Raw genomic sequence first — 26,358 nt, 5'->3', positions numbered from 1 at the left:
GTACTCCGTGAGCGAAGTCACGATTTCTATATCCCGGAGTTTTTGCCGAAAGCATGATCCTGGGGTCGGAAGGTCTTTGGCACCTCTTCCCCGTGTTAATCACCAAGATCATCTTTGAAGATGAAAGCAGCTCCCAGCGTCGGAGGATTTACATTACCCCGCACCGAACACGCCAGATCTATAGGGAGTGTGTCCAACAAGTTTGGAGGAGGGCGGAGGATAGAGAGGAAGAAGAAGAGGATGGTGGGCTGGGAATGAAGAGGAGGCCGGGGACAGCAGGATGCCTCGGAGGATGAGGAAGACTTGACCGCTTTGATGCAGATGCCCTTCGAGGTGTTGGTCGATCGCGGAACGCATGGCTGTGCTTCATAGGGGCATCGCGTTCACTAAACACTATCTGCCTGACCTCCTCGACTCGACAGCGACTATTCATCACAACTTCGAGATCCGCATCCACGAGAGGATGAGAGATGGGAGCAGGCGGGCTGAGATGGAAGCCCAAATACCGGTTTAGAGTGGATATGCTTGCACGCTTCCCACCTCATACAAACTCGGCTTCCGAGGACACAGCTACGAGGCATGAGCGTCGTCGACGAAGGACGACTGCTGCTAGACCTTCTGGAGCCCAGGAGCCACCACTAGAGAGTGTGCCCTCCGCCACCGCGATGCGAAATTTGTTTTAGAGAGTCCGAGGATTGATAGTGGTTGTTGTTTTATTTACTTTTGTTGTGTTATTTACTTTTGTTGTTTTATTTACTTTTGTTGTTTTTATTGTAATGTAATTTTTATTTCCGTAATTTGAATATTGTAGTGGTACTCCAAATGAAATTTTAATATAAGGGCTTATTTTCATTATGCATGGTTGTTTCATATTGACCCCACCTTCCCAACTTGTTTGGGGGTGGTTTTATCAATTCAAGCACTATTTTTGTATAACCCTCGTATTAGAATTAATTGCGGAGTCAAGGTGAAAATATGGTTGTTTAGGCAGAAATATGATTAAGTATCATTGTAGGATGAAATCTAGATTAAATAGGTACATTCTATCATAAAATCAACCTAAAAGATACTGGGTTTGAATTAGAATCCAGGATATGAGTTGTTTCTGCTTTCGAGTTTGGAAATTTTAGGATTTCCGGAAACTGCCGTAATTAGTTTTGGCAACTTTCCGATCCTTTTTAGCAACTTTAAACCTATATAAACTTGATACAAACTATCCTCACAACTCACACTACACCTAAACTCCATCACTCACCTTTCAAACCCGCGATTCCCACGTTTTAGACTTCATTTTCGCGAAAAATCGCAACTTCGAGGCGCGCCAGCCAAAAAGTAAGTAGCCATCGCTCTACACTTCCGAAAAAATTTTGTCGAGCGCCAGCGCTTCAAGTCAAAGTTCAGCGACTTCGGCTAAAAACACTGGAATTCCAAAATACTAATAATACGCCCAGCATCCCTTGAGCGACTTCGGCGCCCTAGTTCTTGGAATTCCAAAACCTGAAGAGCGACTTCGCGCCACGGTTGGCCGCTCGCCATCGACTTGCGTGGACCAGAAATTTTCCAGTTTTTCTCTCGTAGTATCCGGATCATTCGCAGCTATCCCAAAGCGTAATTTTGAGATGACATCTCCAACATTGATACCGAACAGTCTTTTCAAGATTTGTTCCAAAGCACTACTTACGGTGCTTGGTTTTGTGCGAGGTGATCACATATGTTGGCTGGGAACCTCTTATGGTAAGACCGGCTGAACTTTATTCTCCAAAGACTTGCATCTTATTTTTATAATAACTGCATTTTTCTTTGAGAGACCGGACGGAGAACAAGTGTTCTCCATCAACATTGACGATGAACCAATGGAAATTACCGTGTTCTTGCTAGCATTTGTTCTTGGACTTGCTATGCCCGGCCGAGATACAAGACCCATGGTGCTATTGGGTCGATAATATGCATGTCTACACTTATGAGTCTTTGCACGAGGCTTATGGGGCGTGCATTTTCCAGTATTGAGGACCAAGGGGACTATAACGTTGCCTTGGTAGCCTATCCATGAACATAGGAACTGTTATGTTTTGGATTATGCTAAACATTTTAGGGGAATGGCGTTTTCTTGATGAATGACGCCACTTGCAGCGTTTTCCTTGCTTTAGCCAATGGGCCTTGCCGGTTCTATGACCTTCCCGAACTTTGATGTCTAGTTTAGCACGAGCCCATACCATGAGGGCATAAGTACCTTCTTATGCCTGTTCTAGTTTCAATGTATTATGCTATGTTTCTTTCCTATTTTTGTACACGTTTCACGGATTGGATTAGGGTAGACACGGTCGCGACCCACCAATAGTATTATTCGATCTTTCCGCAATGACTTGGCAAGGGTGGCGGATACAACCTCACCGGTTGCACCCTACACCCCATCAGACCAAGTGGCACTTAATAGGTTAGCAACCATAGATGATAAATGGCGTGAAGCCCGCAAATTATCATAGCATGGCAGATCGCGAAGGAACCTCACTTCTTTATAGAAGTGGAGGATGACGAAGATGACGAATAACAACGGAGTGGAGGTAAGTTTTAGTTTCGTTAGTGTCCGCTTATGTCCCAAGCAATTTCATTCTTTTAACCCCATAATGGGTAGAACTTCGTATAGAGTTGAGTCAGTTTTATTTCCTATATTAGTACGCTCTAACCTTCTTTTGCGGATGTTCCCTGAATTCCACGCTTCAATGGTATTTTTACTACCCTCTTTATTTAAATGCTTTGAGGACAAAGCATGCTTTTTGTTTGGGGGGCATAGAAACACGCGTAATTAAGACATCCGCTAGGATATAAATATGTATAATATGCATTTGTTTTCTAGTAAAAATTTCAAAATTTATAAATATAAATAAATAAGTTATGCTATACACTTAGGAATATTGGTATTGTTTCTTTCTCTATGCTCTTAACAATCTAGAAGTCTCACATAGCTTTTGCATCGGAATAATTGTTAGAAACTTAGGTTAATATGTAGGTAATAATCTTTGCATCTATCTATAAATATATTACATGAGTATCTATGATTGTTTGGCGATGAAGTTTTGAAATCTAGGCTAGAGTACTTATTCTACAAATCCTGTGAGAATATAGCCTAAAAGCCTTATATGAGCCGAACATTTTGAGAAATGACACAAGGGAGAAGTAAAATCCGGATAGAGAAATCACACGTCCACTTGCTTGATCACTAAACCATATCCTAAGCGAGAATTTAGGCCATTTTGGATCGATATAGCCAGAAATTCAAACCTATGAATTATTTTCCGCTAGTCCCCCTTTGAGCCTTTCATTAGCCCTTCCATAAACCACAATTCCTTTACCCTTTAAAAAAAAAAAAAAAATATATATATATATATATATATATATATATATATATATATATATATATATATATAATAAATCAACCTACCCAATTAAGATAAGTCTGAAAATAGAATGAGAAGAAGAAAGAAGAAGAGAAAACCATTGTAAAACAAAAAATTAGTTAGTTGCTTCAAAAAAAAAAAAAAAAGAAGTTTCCATCCAAGGAAAAGAAAAAAAAAAAAAAAAAAAAAAAAAAAAAAATAAAATAAAAACTCCAAAAATAGAATAAAAGGGAGTCAAAAGCCAAAGAAAAAAAAAAAAAAAAATGGCTAAGGATGGAAACAAATTGTAGAAAAAAAGTAAATAACAAGGTTTTCTCTAGTTACATAATATGAAGACTCTATTATCTCAGACTTGTCCTTTAGAATATCCATTTCCTTCCTTCTTAAACCATCTCCTAATCCCCGTAACACCTAATAAAGACCTCTAGCTCAATTAGGAATAGGTTAGTGTGATAGTAAGTGGCAGATGTGTTTGATCGACTCCGACTTCCTGTGTGTCATTGAGATTGTAAGGTAAAGTGTGCCCACTTGTAATCTTTAGAGTAACGAAAACTTGAGTGGAAAAATCAGAGTGTTGTTTCTTGACTATTATTGTGAGAACCTACTTAAGGACGCTATTCCGAGTTCTCAGAAACAAACCTGCTAAACATTTTATAGTACTACTCATTGTGTATATGTTTATTGTAGATGATAGATTATTATGCATATATTAGCTTAGGTTTTGGCTTGGTTATTCTTGTTCATAGCTAGTGAGGCGATAGATAATTTGGAGCATGAATAAGGAAACAATAGTTTTATTTTCTTAGTCGTTGTAGTATAGATGAAGTTTGTGAGTACCTTCACTGGAAAACTCTCCGCGAGGCTATAACTTCGTCCACTAGGGAATTCCTAGTGGTTTAAGGCCTTGTTGCATATGGTCAATGCAATCGCACTCAAATGAAAAACGAGATTAGGTAGAACTCCATTTTGGTCACTTATTCTAATTTCTCATATTTGCTTGAGGACAAGCAAAGTCTTTGTTTTGGGGTGGTTTGATAAGAGCCCAAAACTGTAGTTTTAACCCCTTAATAATCATCTTGTTAGACCAATTATGTGAATAATAAGTAAGAGTTAATACTGATTACGTGTTTTTATGCATTTCGGCTTTCAAAGTCCATTATGTGCGAAAAATGTGCCACTTTAGCGAGATAAAGGAGCAAAAGTCGATAGAACTTCCGAATGCCATATCTTTGGACTCAGACCTCGGATTGAGGCATACCTTATGTCAAAACGACCGGCTCGGAAGAGCTTTTGCAATGATCAAGCCTTGACCCAATCAGAGGAGCAGAAGTGGACGAAAAGTCTGTGGAAGCCAACTGCAGCTGAAGAGGCCTTTTGAATTTGAAAGAATTGGGTTTGGGCCTGATTCTCGGCCCAAAACATGGCTCCAAGCCCATGCACGATTTTTGGATCTGGATGTATAAAACAAAAGCTTGACTCAGTGTTAATGGCAGTCAATGGTAGATGGTTAGGTTAGAAAATAGAGGTAGCTTAGAATAGAAAGTAGCCATTAAAATAGCTTCTAGATCTAGTTTTATTTAAGAGTTTTAATTAAGTTTAGTTCCATTTAAATTATTGTATTAGATTAAACATTTGAATCTTGCTCTTAAATTTGATTAGATCAATAAAGTAGTGTTCTTTATCAATTTCGTTTTGTCATTTACAATTTATTAGATCTAAATTCAATTCTTGTTACCATTCAATTCTTAGTTATTAATTAGATTCCATTATTGTTTAATTAAGTAAATTTCAATGCTTTATATTATGTTTAGTTTTAATCTAAATGGAAATGATTGAATGATTCAAGGCTAAACCTCCATTAGAGGGGGTGAGAAGCCTTGATGAAAGCTTGATTCCGTTTTAACGTAGAAGTCGCCGTAATTTCTATTCCACTCCGAAAAATAATTAGTTCACCATGAGAATGGGTTTAATTGTTCACATGCTAGTTATAAATTGGTAGAAATGCCATGTGTAATTAGGGATTAGGAAGAACCGATTGTTCTGTAGCGCAGTTCAATTCGGATCTGACGACTTCGTTAAGCTAGTGGATTAAGTTGAGTTAAGGTGGAATCAATCCCCTCTAACTCCTTATCATCGAATCAACGTAGCATTCCCTTAGTTGTCGATAATCGACTAGTTGCATTTAGGTGGGTAGTTGCATCGTAGTCTAGTTAAGTAATTAAGTAAATCTCTCATTGATTTTAAGTAGAGTATTGAGACTAGAAAACAAGCATACGGAAGGACTAAGAGTGGAACGAATCACTCTACTCCACTATATCTCATAGGATTGAGAGTAGAAAATATCTTTGATAAATAAGCAACAAAATAGTTGTTAGTTTACTTACGTTGTGAATTCATCACTCATTTCGTAGGTAGACTAATCATTATTACATTTATCAGTAACCTTTCGAAGTATCTTCAGGTCGTTCATCATTTGTTGCCTTCTTTTAAGAATTCTACCATACACCATTTTTTGCGTGATGAGAACCGTCACGCAGACAGCCTAGCTTACCTAGCCACTCAAACACCGAGTTGTGCTCCACGACAACTCCTCATTGAGGTAGTCGATCGACCTGCATACCAGGTTGAACATGCCCTAGTTATAGCCGATCTGTTGCCTCTCTCCGACGATCAGTTGCGCCAGACCTGGATGCAACCCATCATGGATTACATCCAACAAGACACGCTCCCTGTCGAGCGTGCCAAAGCCAGGCAAATCCAATATCAAGCACGTCGTTATTGCGTGTTACATGATAAGTTGTTTAGAAAATCTGCTGGTGGATCGCACTTGCGATGTATTACTCTGGAGCAGGGACAAATGATATTTGCCGAAATCCATGAAGGAGAATGTGGAAACCATGCCGGAGGTTGTTCTTTAGCCCACAAGGCAATTTCCCAAGGCTACTTCGGCCCGTGATGCGCACCCGATGCCAAAGCATACGTTCTCGCGCTTAAAATGTCAAACATTCGCCACAACATCATTCAGCCACGCCTTGAACCGATCAATATAGCAAGCCCATGGCCATTTCACATGTGGGGCATGGATATTATGGGACCATTAGGTCCCCGAAAAGCACCGGTTTTCGGTTCGTCTTAGCGGCGACTGACTATTTCACCAAGTGGGTCGAGGCCATTCCTTTAGCACATGTCAAAGAATCGCATGTCCGCAATTTCATCTGGACTCATATCATCACCAGATTTGGGCTGCCACATACACTCGTAATGGATAATGGACCCCAATTCAAAGGCCGATCCGTTAAAGAATTTCTAGCTAAGTGGAAGATAGTTCATGCATTTTCTACTCCACAGTACGCTCAAAGTAATGGTCAAGCGGAAGCCAGTAACAAAGCCATCTTAGAAAATTTGAAGAAAAAGATTGAAAAGAACAAAAGTCAATGCCCGAACCAGTTGGAGAACATCCTGTGGGCCCATCGCACCACAGCTCGGTCCAGTACCGGCGAATCTCCATTCTCTTTGTGTTATGGAACAGAAGCTGTCATTCCCACCGAGCTGACAGTCACTACGACTCGGTCCGAGCTCGTTGAAACCGGACACAATGATTCTGTCTTAGCACGAGAGATCGATTTGCTCGAAGAACGGCATGATCTACCTACCATCAGAGTCGCCTCTTATCAACAAACTCTGAAGAACTCCTACAATAAACGAGTCCATCCTCGATCATTCCAGCCTGGCGATCTGGTGCTCAAGAAGACGCAAGATGATTCCAAACTAGCCCCTAATTGGGAAGGTCCCTACATAGTAGAACGTGTTGTGGGCAACGGAGCGTACTGGATAAAAACTCAAGAAGGGAAATTGATACCTCGCCCATGGAATACTTATCTGCTGAAACGATTTTATCAATAAAACCTTTGTTGTTGTATTTTTTTTAAAGCACGATAAGTTTTAGCTTCATTTTTTTTTTCGTCTCCTAGTATAAGCTATTCCAGTTACTGGCATCCAAACAATTCTCCAGCTCGCATCCGGCGTACAACCAGTCTACTTCCCAGCTCTCACACGCTTAACGCGCCATATGCTCTCCTAAACGAGAACGCTCTCCGGGAGCAAACGCTCTCCGGAGCTCACAGGCTTCATAGCCTCTCCAATTCTTGTCACATCGAGGACCTATATTTCTAGGATCGACTACACGAGAACGCTCTCCACGAATAGGCAGTTCTCCGAAGCTCACAGGCTATATAGCCTCTCCAATTCTTGTCACGTCGAGGACCTATATTTCTAGGATCGACTACACGAGAACGCTCTCCACGAGCAAACGCTCTCCGGAGCTCACAGGCTACATAGACTCTCTAATTCTTGTCACGTCGAGGACCTATATTTCTAGGATCGACTACATGAGAACGCTCTCCGAGAGTAGGCAGCTCTCTGGAGCTCACAGGCTACATAGCCTCTCCAATGCTTGTCACGTCGAAGACCTATATTCCTAGGGTCGACTAAACGAGAACACTCTCCGCGAGCCGACAGCTCTCCGGAGCTCACAGGCAACATAGTCTCTCCAATTCCTGTCACGTCGACGACCTATATTTCTAGGGTTGACTACACGGCAGGACGCATATTTCTCGAATCCTAAGCAGAACGCTAGCTACACACAAGCACACGGCAACATGCATACGGAACATCACCAATAAAATTATATGACCATTCGTCACAACAACTACATCCACCGATCTGCTGGGATTACCCAGAAAATCCAGATCGGTGCTCATTACAAAAATTAACCAAGTATCGAACTGCCACTTTCGTGGAAACCAGTTCTCTGCAGGAAAAAGGCGAACTGCTCAGGCAAGCCTGAAAACACAGCTCTATTGTTAACTCTCGTATAAGAGAGGGAAATGTAAACAGAACTTACAATTCATGGCTGACAGAGCCAAATCAAGATCACCTTATCAAATCTCACTTATGACATGCTTATCTTCTGGTGCTGCGCTAGTCGAAGCAGTATGCCGAGCCGACCTCAGCATCACACGCATCTCATGCCCTCGTTCATCGCTCGCAATCGCTTTCTTCAGTGCATCATACTTCTCGTTCAGAGCGGCGTAGACGATACAGGCTTCGGTATACTCCTTCTTCGCTTTACGTGTCACCTTCTGGCACTTCTTAGCATAAGCAGTCACCACAGCTAATTCCCTTTCTAACTCCGTCACATCAGTCACTAACGCAGCATTCTCGGCCATCACGTTCTGGTACTTGGTAGTCATCACCTCCAGCTTTCTCTTGTCTGCCCCCCACGCAGCTCGCATACACCTTAGCTCGACGTGAGGGTTGTCATCCATCTCCCTGTTTTGTACAACATCTTTCAACTTATCATATCCTACAAGAAACTGCACGAAGCAAGTTAAAGAATCAGTTTGCCTTAGTAACCGATATAACAACCTAGTGTGTCTGGAACTTACTAAACAAGCAGCCATATCCATCGTCCCCAGCAATGTATCCATGTCCTCATCCTTCACCTCTGCCTTATCACCATTCAGTACGATCCCCTTCAGAATGCTGATCGCTATGGGCGCCGAGTGGAAGCTACAGTCTGAGCGTTTCACCATACGCTTCTTCCCCGTCTTCCCTATGTAGTAGAATTCGTTCCCCACATCACCACACCGTGGAGACGAACTCTCACCAGCGACTGGCCGACCTTGCCTCAGGTCGCTACACTCCACCAATATGACGATCGATCGATGTCGCTACCTGTTGCGGCGACCTAAACACAATGCCGCCAGTTGGACGTCCAGCCCTCCTGGAACGTTTATGACCTTTCGCCTCTAGAGTCTCAGCTTTCCTCTTTCCGCGATCACCATGCACGTGCGGTTCAAACTCCATCCTCTCCATTATTAGAGGTGACATATCTCTCATTCTTTTTTCTCCCCTCATGAATGGACGACACCTTGCCATGGTAAAACCTAGCACACAAAAGTACTGTCACATGAGCTACAGTTTTATTCCAAATTCTTCTCGACGAAATAACACTCTCAGAGGAGAAGGAACGTACCTGAACGAGCAGCAATGATGGTGATGCACAACAAAGGAGCAAAGCGAGAAGAAAGACTTAAGTTTAGGCAAGAAGACGAGCAAATACTTTGTTGGTATTCGATGAGCAGTTTTATGCAATAGGAAACGTCTTTTCCTAAGCGCCTCATAATTACCTTGAGACGCCAAACGCCATCTGCCCGCCATCATTATGTTCCTTGAACCGCTCGCCTCCCTCAACGTGTCACGCACGCGAGGGAACATTGCCGTTAGCGGCACTAAACACAACACGATTCGACTTCTTTCACGAACCAGGATCCAGCGACCTGGTGGCCTCGTTACGCGCACCACCTTAACAGCTGCAAGCAATTTAACAACTAGACGCTCATGCAACTTTACCAGTCATGGGCAGGGAAGTGGTCACTGCAATGCACCTGCCATGCTTTGTTATACATAGACACAACTGTGGTCAAGCAAGCGATTCACACATAATACGGCAACAAACAACAAGCATGGCATACACGCAAACAACGACCTGTCTTAGCAAGTTGGAACCATTGTAAGTTAGCCGGGTTGCTGAGACTACTCAGGAAATCCAACCCGATTAAGCAATATTCGTCCTCACAGGAGTACCCCAAAACAGAACGGGGTACCAGATCACTCACAGTGCGGGCACATACAAATAAAAAGACGAACTGCCCAGGTTACCCCAGGAAACCAGTTCTATTGTATCACAGCTTATAAGCTGCCAGCATTACATAACGAATTTACAACTCGCTATCTCTTGGCTCGACAATTAGTTCTCCAGGCATGAGCGACTCATCAATCTCAGCATCTCTCCCAGTCACCATCACAGAAACTCCATCCAAGTCTAAACTCATCAGCCGACATCGGCAAAGCGGATCGGTTCATGTAGCACAATATCCGGCATGACCTCTGAAGCAGCAGGAGCGCCACTAATCACTCCCGGTACCTGTTCTACCCCGGTGTGAGATGTACAACGTGCATGATCTGTCTTCAAAGCGTTGTAATCCGCCTCCAGTTCAACGAAATCTGCATCCAGAATGTCATAGGCTTTGGTAGCGTCCTGAGCAACCTTCTTGCAGTGTAAGGTATACTCGTTCAGCCTACCAATTTCCACAGTCGCTGCTAGGACGTTCTCTTCCGCTCCCTGTAGTTTTTGCCTCAGATCTTCAGCTTCAGTATCTTTCGATTATCTTGGCGGACTTCGGTAAGCGATGAGCTTTCTTCAGATCTTCCAGTTCCTCGCGTTCCATCTTCGAGGCTTCCTGGACATTTTTCAGCTCGTCAGACAGCTTCACCACCGCTTCTCTATCTGCCTCTGTAAAATGGGCAATCTCTTTTAATTTTTGAAACCCACTTACCAGCTGCAAAAACACACGCATGGTTAATCGCCACAGAATAGCAGTGTGTATACGAAAACAGTTACATTAAACAAAGATAGACACGCATACCAAACATTGCGCAATCTCCATTCGTCTTAAGTTATTAGCCAACCTTTTATCATCCAGCTCCTTACGGTTGCCATCTAGCGCTATCTGTTCTAACAAGCAACCCGATATCTTACTCGATCTGAAGCTACAGTCACTTCTAGCTCCATGCTCGTCCAGAAACACAAACTGTCCTTCTAGCTCGTCAGCAACCACAACCGCCTTCCCACTCGCCTTGCGCGGAGCTTTCGTTTTTGCCACCGGACTGGATTCACGCCCCCATCGAGGCGCACTGGACCCCGCCCCAAAAGTGGCCAAGTCCATGACTTGCTCAGGTCGTGCTCCACTACGGCGAGAAACCATAGCCCCAGCCGCACCACCATCGGGAACCGCCCCTGCTACTGGAGCTTTCCCAAAGTGCGCCGCTTACTTTAGTCACTCGAACAGCGTCTTCCTCAGAGACATAGCGCGGCCTCTTCTCCGACCTGCTCCTCGCTCAAAGGTTCAAAACCACCGTTTCCAACTCCACAGGCGCATCGATCGAACCCCTTCGGGGCCGGGCTTCGATCCTCCGACCCCGGGTACCACCACTCTCGCCGTCGCCTCGTGCCGCCATGCGCCCGTTGCCTCTCTTCTCGCGTTACCAAGTCACTCGTTCGCGCCTCCATCACTTCTTCCCTTGTCTGGCCTCGAGCTCGATCTTTTTGCGCCTTCCTTTTTTCCCGGATCGTAGGCCCACCCTTCTCCACAAAGAAATGAGCCACTTCAGGCAACTTTGCTTGTTTTTCTTCACGAGTCAGCCGAGCGAACCTCTCTATCTCCCCACGATCAGTTCACTTCTTCACAGAAAACTCTGCAGCCAACGCAAGACAAGAGCCTGTTAGAACAACTATCAGTCGTTAAATAAAGTAACAACAGAAAAATTTTCCTACCCACCAGATATGTTACAAATCCTAGTTCGCAATCTACACCCGTTCACACAGTAGTTGCCAACTAGCAACAGTGGCCTCTTTGTCCAGGCCTCATTGCTTACACCATCGATCACAGCAGAACGCGTCGTCATGGTTTGCAAGCTAAAGTTCATATTCCCTGATAGCCGTACCACATAGTGCTCTACTATGTCGGATACCCCTATGTCGTATTCCCCACTCGCGTTCAACAGGTCAAACACCTTAAACAATCGCCAGGTGTTACCCAATTTAACCGACAAGGAGACTTCCAACAATGGGCCAAGAGTCACATACCGGTTCGAACGGTATTTACATATGCGCTCTCAACTGGCCCTCATAGATTATTATTCCACCATTCGGCGGGTTGTACTCCTCACTCCGAACATTTTCACTCAACCGTGGTTCATATATCTCCAGGTCGGGGACATTAATCCCATACGCTACCCTCAGTTCGGGGAACGAGTTTGCAGCACGACGGTTTACACTTCTAAGGGGCACATCACTTGATGACGACATCTCCCCTCGACCTGACGTACTAGCCACGCCACCTTCTAACCTAGATCGGGTATTTCCCTCATCTACCCTAGCTTCTTCATCCAACTCAACCTCAAAGTCAGCACTTACTGCTTCTTCGTCTTCATACTCTCCGCAACTTAATGATATCTCCCGAACTTCCTCTGATCGAGTGTCATCAGAATCAGACATTCTAACAAGTGTTTTTATCAAATACTCAACCTGAAACCTTACAACCTTACACTGACCTACGTATTTACCGAATCGCACTTGAAAGAGAGGAATGCAAAGCGAAAATGGAAAGATAAAGTAGCAGAAGCACTCACCTGAGGAACCCTCGCTTGCGTTTTTGCGGAAGAAGCAAACACAGAATACCTTTTTGGTTGTCCCAAATTTGATTTTGTATAAACCGCCCGTTCAGTTACCAAGAAGTTATGATTACAGCCTATGCTCTAGCCCGCACACGTGTTTCAAGGTACTGTCTTTTCAGCAGTTCCGTATAACGCGCCGACACGTTTCTTCATCAACTGCTACGATTTTGTCACGTGCACATCACGCCATCACTTCCCTTTCCCGCCAAATTGTCAAATCACATGATTCAAAAGTTGTGCCATCCCCGCCGCGTCCTCCACCACAGGTCACTCATGTTCCACACGTTCTTACATTTTCTCTCGCCAGTAACGCTTTCCGTGGCATAAACACTTTCTACCGAGAGGGGGTGTAGGGGGAGTATATCTTCATAAAGTTATCAGGCACGCGTGGAGTATAAGCGAACTCACGACATCGACCTCCAAGACCGACCTGTGAGCAGTTCCCTTATGAACACACATGTGCGCAGCATAAGCGAACTCAGGACATCGACCTCCAAGACCGATCTGTGAGTAGCTCCTTTCATGTAGGTGGTACGACCAAAGATGTCACGGCACGAACGCATGGCCAGAGACAGAACGCCTCGAATAGGATCACCACCAGGGGTAATCATTACCAAAATCTTACTTGTACTTCCCACAACTGGGAAATAAGGGCGACCGCGCCAACTCCCAATCAGCACATGACTAATACTATAACCAGCCTAACACTCATTCATGATCTCCACCTTACACGTGTGCAAGAGATACACGTGTCTCCCGGATTGACCTTTCCTTTAGCCTATAAATACCACCTATTTGAACTACGTCGGGCTTGATTCCTCTCTCCCTGGGAAAAAGAGAAAAGAAAGAGGATACGTACTCGGTCCTTCCAGAGAATCTCAACCTTCTTCCCCCTTTCTTCACAAACCTCACAGAAAACCAAAACACTCCTTTACACACATGATTACAGAAGATTAGCAAAGGCATGAAGAACTTGAACGTTCTGGAATGCTCCTTCCATTAGATAGAATGCGAGCCAATAAGCTTTAACAGAACTAGCAAACAGCACGTGCTATGCACGTGAGAAAAAAGTATTTAGAATATGTGGGGCCCACAGCTGGAGAGAGAGGAAAAAAAAATACCGGTGCGGAACTGCGGTCTCTCTTTTTATATTTTTTTAATTATTTTATTTCAGTAGGGCCTATAAAATAGAAAAGAAAAAACCAAAAATAACAAAAAAAATAAAAAATAATGTGCGGACATTATTATGTTTGGCCCACCGTTTTTATCTTTAAGACTTAAATATTTAAATATTTACCGTTATGCTATCAGTTTTGATTTTTTGTAAGTCTCTAAAAATTAAATAATTACCGTGTTGCCCCTGTGACGGACACAAATGTGACACCAAAGCACTCTTCCTCCTTCCCCATATTTTTCTAATATAGTAAGATGTCCTACACAAAGAATGATTTGTAGCGAGGCAATTTTCTTGGTTCTTGAACCATTAATCATGTAAATGTAAACTAGTAGCAATCTAAGCGCTGTTAAATGAGCTACTGATCGAATAAGATCAAAAGTCATTATAATTAAGTGGCTGCAAATAAGGCTTAGTTCATGGTGACCAAATAAGGCCTACCAGTGCTAGAATTTAGTGTTTCAACATGTGAACATGTGAATGTTAAATCATGGCATTATGCAGTGGAAACTAATGAACAAAATTCTATAAATGTATGGCAGTTCGCTAGTTCTGAATAATAAAAAAAAAAAAAAAAAAATACCCGTGAGCCTTGAAACTTTTCAAGATTAACAAAACTAAGAAAACAAACTTATCTAGTCAGTGATAGAATGTATTATGAAAGCCATTGTTTTGCACACAACTTTTTTCAGACGTTGAAAAATTGATAATTACCATGCTTTGTGGCCTTGAAAAACTTCAAATTCATGAGAAAGAGAAGTTGAATTTTCAAGAGATTTGACCCGCAGACGGCGCCAATGTAAAGACTGATTTTGGATTTAGCCTTACGATCAAGGAAATGGGATTAGATTGTGGATTTGACTGAACTCCATTCCGTGGAGCTGCCTACGTATCGAATTCTATAGCGAACTTTAATCAAGTCGGACGTAGTTCATCAAGATAGATTTTGGAGATGGAGAATGGGGAAGAAGCATAGAATTCTCCTCCCTTGTTTTGTAACTCCCTTCCCCTCTATAGCTTTGTTTAGTACTCCGTTAATATCAATTGAATGAGATGACCTTTGGTGCTCCATTCCATTGATGACCTTTGGTGCTTGTGTAATCATTTAGTAACTCAGGACTCTTGAGATGTCTGGTTGCTATGATCTAATAGATTGTAATTAATTAGTTAAGTTGATCAATGATAAAACATGTGCCATTAATATATTCAATATGAATATATGTCCCTAACATTGATGACATATATAATTCATTATCATAATCATTCACATAGTGACATGGTAGATATTCTCCACAATATTCAAAATTTAACATCCAAATAAAATAATTAAGCAACGTGAATGTAGAAATGGTCGTGCTGCAATTGCACGTTGAGTGAATAACTATATCTTCCATGAGGTTTGATGAACTATGTCAGATCATCATTCCTATTAGGCACGCATGGTATATTGATTCTATTTTTGATGTTTGAAGAAGATGATCTCATCTTCATGTCCAAAACTCAAATTGTTGTATCCTTGATGCAAAATCTCTATTGACACCAAAGATCATAAAAAAATATGTCAAAACTCGAATTGTGGTAATGTTGAGGAATCTCTATTGACACTAAAGACCCTAAAAAAAAATTGGGCTACATGCAGGGACGAACCCAAGTACTAGTTTTGTAGAGGAAATTGTTTTTAGTATCTATTAATTTGAACTTAGTCAGCCACAGGGGTGGATGCAAAATTCAACAATAGGGGGGCTACGAGCACTAATTCTCACTATTATTTATTTTTTGACTCTTTTTTTAGGTGAACAGTTACCACTGTATTTATGGTTTTTGAGCGAAGTTTGGGGGGGGGGGCTATAGCTTGGGTCAGCCAATTCCAACACTTTGACTCAACTGATATTACTAACACAAATACAAAGATTATATATATATATATATATACATATATATATATATATATATATATATATATATATATATATATATATATACATATACAGTCCGGTTCCTAAAAGGACCTTAAATAAGGATCAAATCTAAAACAACCACAACTTCACCTACAAAATAATTTAAAACCTAATGTTTTGTGCATATGATCTACTAAACATAAAGAACATCTCTACAAAAATTCAACTTGTTTGACAATTTTTAACATTGGCAAAAGATGATTGCAAAAACTAGACATTTATGGATCGTTAGATATTTTTTCAAAAGTGGACAACAATTTTTATCTAAGTTAGAGAATATCAAACGAGTTGAATTTTTGTAGAGATGTTCTTTATGGTTATGGTTAGTAGATCATATGCACAAAAGATTAGGTTTTAAATCATTTTGTAGGTGACGCCCACTCTCAGTTTCGCCCACTCCAGCCCACTCCCAATCTCGCCCGCTCAACTCGCGAGATCATCTCAAAATCTAAGGGCCAAAATTAAAACAAAAAAAAAGAACGAAATAAAAGAAAAAACAAAAAAAACCATTCGTCTGTCTCTAGCAACCCAGCAAAAACGAAGAACAAACAAACATAACCACTCCAAATCGAAATAACTTAGAAATATTTCGGTTAGTTTGGGCAGCAAATGTCGAACAATCACTATGAATTATAAGGTTAAATTTCTTTTTTATTCATTAATGAATATATCTTTTTATGTTTTGATGATTAATATTGAAAGTTATGTTGTATTTGTAGATGGGAATTTGTTTTTAATGTTTTTTTATCATGAAATAGCTATTATGGTTTTGTGCCATTTTCCAATGTGAGGAAAGGAGGGGAATCATTTTTAACAAATGGCCACCACCATTTTGGAGACATTGATCAATCTTAGGAAAACATGCTTGGAATATCTAACCAAACAAAAACTGTTATATTATTTTGGTGTTTTTTTGTCCCCAATGTTAGTTATTAATGATTTGAAAATATGGTTTGCTGTTTGTCGAATTGGTTCTCTTTCATTTGTAGTTTGGAATGTCTTTTGAGAAGTCTTGGAGATTCTTATGTTGGAATTGGCTAGTTATATGATGATATTTGTTACGTGTCAAACGAAATAAAATAAAACTAAAAACAAAAAAACCCTTCATCTCTAGCAAGCCCAACAAAAATGAAAACAGAACAAACAAACATAACCACTCCAAATCGAACCAAATTATCATATTTTCATTTGATTAACTTCTGAAATAGATACTACTTCCGACCTTCTCAAACCAAATTCTCTACGTCTCAAATAGAGTTCAAGCTGCATTGTTGTCTTCAGGCTTTAGGCAAGTAAAAAAAAATCGGTTCTGTAATGTTGACATTTTTGTTGTTTTTTCTGCATTATATTAGAGTAAATTCAGACCCATTCAGAGAGTGTTGAAATTGTATATGATTGATTGTATTAGCATTTGATTTGTTTAAGCTATTGAAAAATATGTTAGAATTGAAAATGGCCTGCAGTGGTCTATCAGTGTACTGAGAGTTTATTCAAGTACTCAGCTGGTGATTTTTATCATTTCATAATTGTAGTTCAGCTATTTTAAACTTGACCCGGTGCAAGTTTATTGGTGGGTGTTACCGTCGTAATCATGTCTAAAGTTGGAGCTTTGAAGTTGGATTAGGGTTTTGTATATAGACTAGGGTTTGGTTGGATACGGATTATTGGTTATAGATTAGGGTTTGAACTTGGAATTTGAAGTTTGAAGTTGAAATTTATATGTTTGAAGTTATGTATATGAATTTGAACGTGAGTTTGAGTTTGAATTTGAATATGGATTGATGTATATGAATATGAATTTGAACATGAATTTGAGTTTGAATATGGTTTAATGAATATGAATTTGAAGTTACGAATCCAGAATTAGAACCATGGACCAAAGGCTTGAGAGAGAGAGATGTTTAGAGAGAGAAGCTCCCGTTTTCTCTCACTAGAGAAAACTTAGAGTCTTTGTTGTATCTTTTTAAGGCCTTTTCTAGTAAGGTTTGAAAGGCCATAGATAGACTATCCATTTGCTTGGTTAGAACTTTCCTTTTTTAGCAAACAAAAAAGAAAAGAAGAAGCAAACTTCGATCCAAACTTCTCCACCGAACAACCATGTCAACTGCTTTTGGCTTCGGTAATGGAAGGAATCAATCCTTTTATCCTGCTACCACTCTTCCAGTTGCTAGTAGGAATCAGCCCACTCTTCCAAGAGTTACTGCCGTGGATCCAAGAGAAGCTTCAAATGGGTCACGGATGATCTCTTTCGCCGACAAGGTGCGAGGAGAATAGCCACAACACATGGACATTGCTGACCTTCCTACACCGGAAATGAAAGGGGGTATGCCTTCTATTAAACTGCCCAAACGTGCTTTGGACCGAGGGTTGCAGTACCGCAAATTTTATTTGGTCGGTAGGCTAGATTTTCATAAAATCAAAATTGATGAAGTACGAAGAATCGCTACAGAAAAATGGAAACCTAGAGGGGATTGGAAACTCATACCACTAGGCAAAGGATTCTTCATGATTCGCCTAGTGAGTGAAGAGGACTTGAGGCTTATTTGGGGAGGAAGGCCGTGAAAATTTGGAGATCAAACTCTCAGACTTACCAAATGGACACCGGACTTCAACCCAGAAGCTCAAAGTGCATCAAATGCGCTTATTTGGGTGAAATTTCCAAAATTGAGTCAACAATATTGGGACTACGAACTGCTACTGGCTATGGGAAAAACATTGGGTGCGCCTGTTGGTGTTGATAGGCATACTATTGATCGAGATTTTGGGTTCTTTGCCAGTATGCTGGTGGAGATAGATCTCTCCAAACCTATTCCACCTCAAATCTGGGTTGAGGAAGAGGATGGTATATCTTTCATACAAGAGGTGGAAGTGGTGAAAATGCCTAAATATTGTCCTCACTGTAAAGCAGTTGGTCATGTCATGGCTGAATGCAAGGTTCTCAAGAAGATCTGAGCTGAGGAGGAAGCTAATAATAACGAAGCTAATGAAGCTCAGAAGCAAAAGACACACACAGAGACGAAAAAAAAAGAAGAAAAAGAGGAATCGGAACAAAAATAGAGGAACTACTTTGGAGGCAGGCCCTAGTGGGACTAAGGACACACAAGGACAACCTAACTCTACAGCACAAGAGGGTGCAATCAGTGGCCAATTCTAGAGGAAGTACAAACTGACCATGTTGAGGGTACTGTTCAAACAACCCAGATGGTTGGAGCTGGGGCGTTGGTGGCGCACTTGGATTGTAGTGATCTACCCTCTCATCTAAGGATCATGACTCCACTTGGTGAGACTATTTCGGTTGAAGGGGAGGTCGATAATGGCTCGATACCACCTGATTTAGTTGCTTCACAGGCCTTGGTGGTGATGTCCGACTCTCAGTCGACTGGCAACCGAGCATCTAGCCCTCGAACTCCAAACCAACTTCCAGCTCTACAAGAGGTAGACAAACTACAAGGATCTAGTAGCTGGGCTGAACAAGTGGAAGAAGTGGAATGGCAAGTTCAGAAAAAGAAGAATCCCAAGTCCAAGTGGATGGAGCAGATTTTGTCACCTCCACACACAAGGGCCAGAAACACTACCTCAGGCGATTAATGAATTGCATTCTCTGGAATATAAGGAGGATCAATAAAGAACAATCCTTATCCTACCCTGTAGATCTAGTTAATAAATACAAGCCTGAAATCGTTGGTGTCGTAGAACCTTTAATTGCTCCACCTATCTTTTGTCCTGCTGCTCTTAGTAGGTTAGGCTTCAGTAGTAACTTTATTCACAATAATATACCTTCTAAGCGAGGTACTATCTGGGTGTTTTTGAAGGAGGGAATTGATGCCATTATTGTGGATATTTCATGTCAGCAAATATCTATTAAGATAGAGAAATTCACTATCTCTATGGTGCATGCTAGCTCCTCTTATGTTCAAAGAAGAGTATTATGGGATGAGCTGTCTCACGTTGGCCTTAGTGTGGAGGCATGGATGATTATAGGGGATTTTAACATTGTCACTAGGAATGCAGAAAGAAAGGGTGGGAGACTGCCTTGTCAGATTGCTGTTCTTGACTTCAATGACTTCATCAACTCTAATTGTCTAGTGGACTCTACAACTCTCGGTCATAGGTACTCTTGGTCGAATAGAAGATGTGGTAATAAAAGAATGATACAGAAGATTGATAGGGCTCTAGTCAACCATCACTGGTTGAATGCAACATCAAATTGGAAGAGCAAGATAGCAAAAAGGAAATTCTCTGACCACTCTCCAATCATTGGGTGGAATGCAAGAATCCCAAAGCCGGGAAACATACCTTTTCGGTTTAAAAATGTATGGCTGCAACATTTGGATATAAAAAAGGTTGCCGAAACTAGCTGGAAGCAACCACTTCTTGACGTTCCTATCAGAACCGTCACAAAAAAACTCAAGAGACTGAAAGCAGATTTGAAGAAATGGAGTTGGGAAACTTATGGTAGTATGAGCAGAAATCTAAAATAGATGGACTAAGAACTAGGACAGATACAGAGAAGCCTAGAACAAGACCCTTTCAACGCCATTCTGCAACAGCAAGAGAGTGAAAAAGAGATGGAAATTTCAGAACTGAAGAGTATGGAAATTAGCATTTGGAAGCAGAAGGCTAGAACCACCGAAGCTCTTGAGGGGGAAAGAAATACCACTTATTTCCATGCACTCATGAAAAGTAGTCTTAACTGGTCTCAAATAGTGGAAATAGAGGATAACCAAGGTACCATTATAAAGGACCAGCATGGGATAAAGCAATATTTGGTCAAAGCTTATGAAAACAAGTATAAGTTCCAAGAGGTGGATATAATTACCACCTCATGAACTTAATTCCTCATCTGATTATTGATGGTGACAATGACCAGCTGACCTCAATTCCTTCTCCAAGTGAGGTGAAAGATGCTGTTTTTAGTATGGATGCAAACAGCTCTCCTGGGTCTGATGGCTTCCAAGGAGCAATCTACCACTTTTTCTAGTACTTGATTGGTGGCGATCTAAGTAAAGCTATCATCTCTTTCTTTAAGGATACCAAGCTGCCTCAAGGTATGAACTCCAATTTTCTAGTTCTTATTCCTAAGATAGCTAATACAAGAGCGATACATAAATTCAGACCTCTATGTCTAAGCAATTTCCTGTTCAAAATAATTACTAAGATTCTTTCTATGCTGACAAGTTGATTAGTAAAGAACAGCTAGCCTTTGTCAAAGGAAGGACAAGGATCACAGGTGTGGCACTTGCTTCCGAGATGGTTAACGAATTGGACACCAAAAGAAGAGGAGGAAACCTGGGGCTCAAGCTTGATGTAGCTAAGGCTTTTGACTCTTTAAGCTAGGAATTCCTTATTGAGGTACTGCGAAGGCTTGGGTTTAATCAAAAGTGGTGCAACTGGATCAAAACTCTCCTTAGCAGTGCGAAAATATCAGTTATGATCAATGGAGGTCCGTGTGGGTTTTTTGAAGCAGCGCGAGGGCTCAGACAAGGGGATCCGCTCTCTCCTATTCTTTTTGATTTGGCTGAAGATGTATTGAGCAGGGGTTTAAACTGGTTGTACTCTCGAGGGCATGTTAACCATATGACATATATTGGGAGATGCCCAGGCCCATCTCATTTGTTATTTGCAGACGATATTTTTCTCTTCGCCAATGGTGACATCAGGGGATTGAGGAGAATGTGGAACATGTTACTAGTCTACCAAGGATCTGCAGGGCAATTTTTTAATGCATCCAAGAGTAAACTTTTCTTGGGAAGCATGAATACAAGGAAAAAAAGACGAGTTGAAGAACTGTTTGGCATTAAAGAAGGGCAACTGCCTGAAAAGTATTTGGGAGTTCCTTTGTTTAGGGGCAAGGTCTCTTGGCGGCACATTCAAGTATTGGTGGACAAGATTAGAAAGAGGGCTACTGGGTGGGTTGGAAAGATGTTGTCCTTTCAAGGTCGAGTGGTGCTAGCTCAGTCCATTCTTAACAGCCTACCAGTAGACAATATGTCAGTGTATAAATGGCCAACCAAGTGTATAAAAGAAGGAGAAGCAGTAATTAGAAATTTCATCTGGTCGGGTGACCCTTCGACAAGGAAAAAAATAACTTTAAAATGGGAGAGTGTTTGCAAACCTAAAGAAGAAGGGGGTCTGGGTCTGAGAAGACTTAGGGATATCTCCTTATGAAGGCGGTGTGGCAAGTTCTCACCATGGACAATGATTGGAACAAATTTATGCTTCAAAAATACAGAATGAAGGATGGGCAATGGCTCACTTATCACAAAATGTCTTACATGCGGCCCGGATCAAGCGGCTCTCTCTGAAATTAGAACAAACATGGGATGGGTGGTAGGCCAAGGCAAGAACATCGACTTATGGAGAGATCCATGGGCCGGGAAGTCTGTTGCGGATTGCCTGCCTCATGTAAATTGGAGAGGGTTCAAAGCCAAGGTGGAAGATTTGATTTCTAATAACCATTGGGACTTCCCTGCACAAGTCTTAGAAGTATTCAATAGGCTGGGCATAAATCTTATGGAACTTTAGCAGCCAACTGGAGATGAACATGACCAGAGAATATGGAAGCCAGATAAAAATGGCTTCTTTACTGTGCACTCTGCTCACGACCCTATAAGGAAGACGAACAATAAGGTGGGATGGTACAAATGGATATGGGCTGATCATATACATCCTAGAGCAGCTGGTACTGTGTGGAAACTCATCCAGAGAGCTGTTCCTATAGATGATAGAGTGAAGAAAGTCGGCATCAGTCTAGCATCTAGATGTTGTTTGTGTAAATGCAACGAGGAGACCATCGACCACTTGCTTTGGGAATGCCCAAGACTGCGAGAGATATGGGATTGGATTGTATAAGTTTTTGAAGTTACCATTAGGTGTTATAACTTCAAAGAATTGATCATTGCAACAAAGTCTAGAAGTCCTATTATCAAGGATCTTTGGAATGCTGCCGTCATACATGTCTTGGTACAGGTATGGAAAACTAGGAATAAAAGATTTTTCGAAGGACTAGCATACAACAAGGTACACATCCAGAAATTTGTTCTTCAAGGTATCATAGTTGCTGTTATGTTGAGCAAAGCCACTATGCACAACAATGTCTTGGACTTGCGAGTGCTTCACAGACTTGGAGTTACTTGTAGACCAAGGCCAGCACCTATCATTAAGGAGGTACACTGGACGCTACCTAAAGCAGAAGAGATCAAGGCGAACACTGATGGTTCGTCAATTGGAAACCTAGGCAACAGTGGTGCTGGAGTAATATTCAGGGACAATACAAATCAGGTGGTTGGAGTATTGGCACAAGGGCTGGGTGTTGCAACTAACTATGATGCGGAATACTTGGCAGTTCTACTAGCAATGGAGAAGGCAATAGAGAACAATTGGCTATGCATTTGGATAGAATGTGACTCAAATGCAGTTGTGCATAGTCTTAATGGGAACAATACACCTTGGAATTTAAGGTCCAGATGGAAACGAGTTACATCTAAGCTTATGCGGTGGAAGCTAACTCACACAAGTCGAGAAGCCAACTTTGGAGCGGATGCAGCAGCAAGGAAGGCCTCAACTTTGGATAGGGATCAAGTGCTTTGGAGTACTACAAAACCTGACTTTATTTCTAGATTAGAATCACCAGTTAAGACATATTACAGGTTTTGTTAATCTAGTCTTAATGTAATCTCTTGACATCTCTGTAACAAAACTTTATTCTTTAATATACTCCCTACTTGCATGCAAAAAAAAGAGTTATGTATATGAATTTGAAGTTATGTATATGAATTAAGTTATATGAATTTGATCTGGTGTTTGGATATGAAAAAAAATAAAAAAAAAAAAAAAAAAAAAAAAATTGCAAGTTTTTGTTCCGAACGAGCTAGTCAGGTCGCATAGAAGTGTTCAAAACGATCTGAAGAAATCGTTTCCAAAGATATTTTTCCTTGATGACCCACGCAGACCGCTTGGCTTTAGACCTAAACGACCCCATCAGATCGTTTAGATATGCAGCCAAGCAACCCCGCCATGCCGTAGACATTTGCGCCGTAGACACCTCGTGAGATCATCTCAAGATCGTGGTCACTCACCTCGCGAGATCATCTCAAGATCTAAGGGTCTGTAATAAAACAAAACAAAAAAATAAAACAAAACAAAATTAAAACAAAAAGAACACCTTTGCAAGTTTGAATTGAAGTGAAAACCAGCGCCAAACCTTATTATATTCATTTGGAACCCTTAACTAAAAACTAAGAATTAACTCTCTCCACTAAACCAGCAAACCAATTCTTACTAATTCTCTTCTCTAGCAAACCTTTAAACTCTGTCCAGTTTCCCGCCAACCAGAAAGAGAGATGGAATCGACGACAACATTGAATGATTCAGGTGACCAAACATTGATTTTTGCATACTTACATTATATTGAACAGATAAAGTTGTTTGCACCTTACTTATATTGTCAAGTTATATTTCAAAATTATTTAATATTTATTTCAAACTAGTTTTGATGTTGGGGGTTTTCAACTTGGTTGCATACTTATATGGGTGACTTATATTTTCAGCATATATTTTGAACTTGTTTTGAACTGGCAGATTAAAATCCTCAAAGATGTTTTTTTTTTTTTTTGTAGCTTTCAACTGATTATCTATTGTGTTTTATGTAGAATCAATTGATGACATCTTTTTTCATACTGGAGTATCTGAGGAAAATGAAAATGAGGCCGCTTCGTCTTCTCGCGAGACGACATAGACATAGTTGATAGCGAAAAGATTCCGAATTTTGAGATGATTTTTACAAGTTTGGAAGGTGCAAAAAAGTTTTATATAGACTACGGAAAAGCATTGGGATTTAGTGCCGTTACTCGAAGTACCCAAAAAAGAATTCCACATTCAGACGAAGTGAGTACTTGTCAAATGACTTGTGAGCGTTTTGGGACTTACATAGAATGAGTAAAAAAAGAACAGATGAGGGGTCTGAGAAAGAAGTAGGGTCCGAGAAAGAAGTAATAAACAAGAGGAGAAACATGAATACGGTGAAATGCGGGTGTTTAGCAACAATGAGAGTGACAAAACAAGACAATGGATTATGGAAAGTGGTGAAGTATGTTGGTGCGCACAATCACAAATTTGTTAGTCCGGCGAAAAGGATGTGCATGCCTGTTTGCAAAAATTTGCCTGTTGCACCTAAGATGTTGATTGACTCGTTCCGTGATGAAGGCATACATGTGAATAAAGTTGCTGATATACTTGATGGACCACAAAATGGTTTTTTTGACAGAGATTGTTAGAACCACTTAGGTCTGTCGAAGGAGTATAAGAAACCTATCAAAGGTGATGCTACCACAGTGCTAATTTTTTTTAAAGAAGAAGAGTATAGAAGATCTTAATTTATTCTACGCAATACATATGGATAGCGAAGCACGGGCAATTAATTTTTTCTGGGTAGATGGTTGTTCACGTATGCAGTTTCAGTATTTTGATGAGATTCTTTTCTTCGAAACCACATATCACAAGAACGTATATGAATTGCCATTTGCGCCGTTTACTGGAGTAAACCACCACATGCAGTCATGGGCGGGCATGCCCCATCTTCAATCATCACAGATCAAGACAGAGCTATGACGGCGGCTGTTGCGAAGGTTTTCCCAAATACACGACATAGATTTTGCTTATGGTACATTTTGAAGAAATTCCCTGAAAAACTTCCACATATTTATTTCAAGAGGCCATCTTTCAAAAAAGCTATTAAAATGTGTATTCGGGAAACTTATATTCCTAGTGCTTTCGAAATGAAGTGGAAGGAATTGATGTCTACATATGAGTTGGTGGAGAATGAATGACTCATAGGACTATATGAGATTCGAGAAAAATGGGCACTGGTTTATCACTTGTATACTTTCTATGCTGGCACTAATACTACCGGGCGTTCCGAAGGCATGAATTCTTTTTATAAGAATTTTTTCAGTTCAACTACAACTCTTAGAGAGTTTGTTTTGAAGAATGATAGGTGTTTGAATAGAATTGTTCAAAGAGAAAAAAGAGAGGATTATACTACAGAACACTCGATTGCATCATCGATAGTAATGCCTTTCTCTTGAAGAGTGCATCAAAAGTGTATACGAGGAATGCGTATGATAGGTTCAAGAAAGAATGTGAGAAAGCTCGAGCTGAGTATGTCTTGAATGATGATGAAAAGGGTAGTGATGGCTACACGACCTACACTTACAAGTCTCGAGTGGTAGGTGATCAGCATGAGTGGAAGGTGAAGTTCCTAGGGATACCCTATTGACACCTTGTAAAGATTTTTCAGTGTCGTGATATACAAATACCCGATCACTTTATTCTAAAGAGATGGATGAAAGGGGCTAACAAATATAGAGCTGAGTATGACGGTGAACTAGTAAGTGGCCATGAGAGTTCTGAGGTACTGAGAACTACCCAACTTCAGATGGTTACCAATCAATTAGTCTATGAAGCGGCTGAAGCAGATGAGACTTACCAATTGATGTTGAAAAGATTACAAGCACTATCACTAGAGCTCAAG

At 41.0% G+C, this 26,358-nt stretch overlaps 1 protein-coding gene across 1 annotated transcript; it reads left to right on the top strand.

Moving 5' to 3' along the window:
* Window positions 1-19,414: 19,414 nt before the first annotated feature.
* Window positions 19,415-20,308, top strand: LOC147486619 (uncharacterized). The gene has a single exon (XM_086573789.1). The coding sequence runs from the start codon at window positions 19,415-19,417 to the stop codon at window positions 20,306-20,308; it is 894 nt and encodes a 297-aa protein (XP_086429915.1).
* Window positions 20,309-26,358: the final 6,050 nt, after the last annotated feature.

The sequence above is a fragment of the Coptis chinensis genome, chromosome 7 (assembly GCF_015680905.1).
Source record: "Coptis chinensis isolate HL-2020 chromosome 7, ASM1568090v1, whole genome shotgun sequence".
In the NCBI taxonomy this organism is placed as follows: Eukaryota; Viridiplantae; Streptophyta; class Magnoliopsida; order Ranunculales; family Ranunculaceae; genus Coptis; species Coptis chinensis.
This window is presented reverse-complemented; position numbering and strand designations above follow the sequence as displayed.

Bases quoted from the DNA above. Each gene is read 5' to 3' on its own strand.
- LOC147486619 (XM_086573789.1), top strand. From the start codon at position 19,415: ATGAATTGCATTCTCTGGAATATAAGGAGGATCAATAAAGAACAATCC.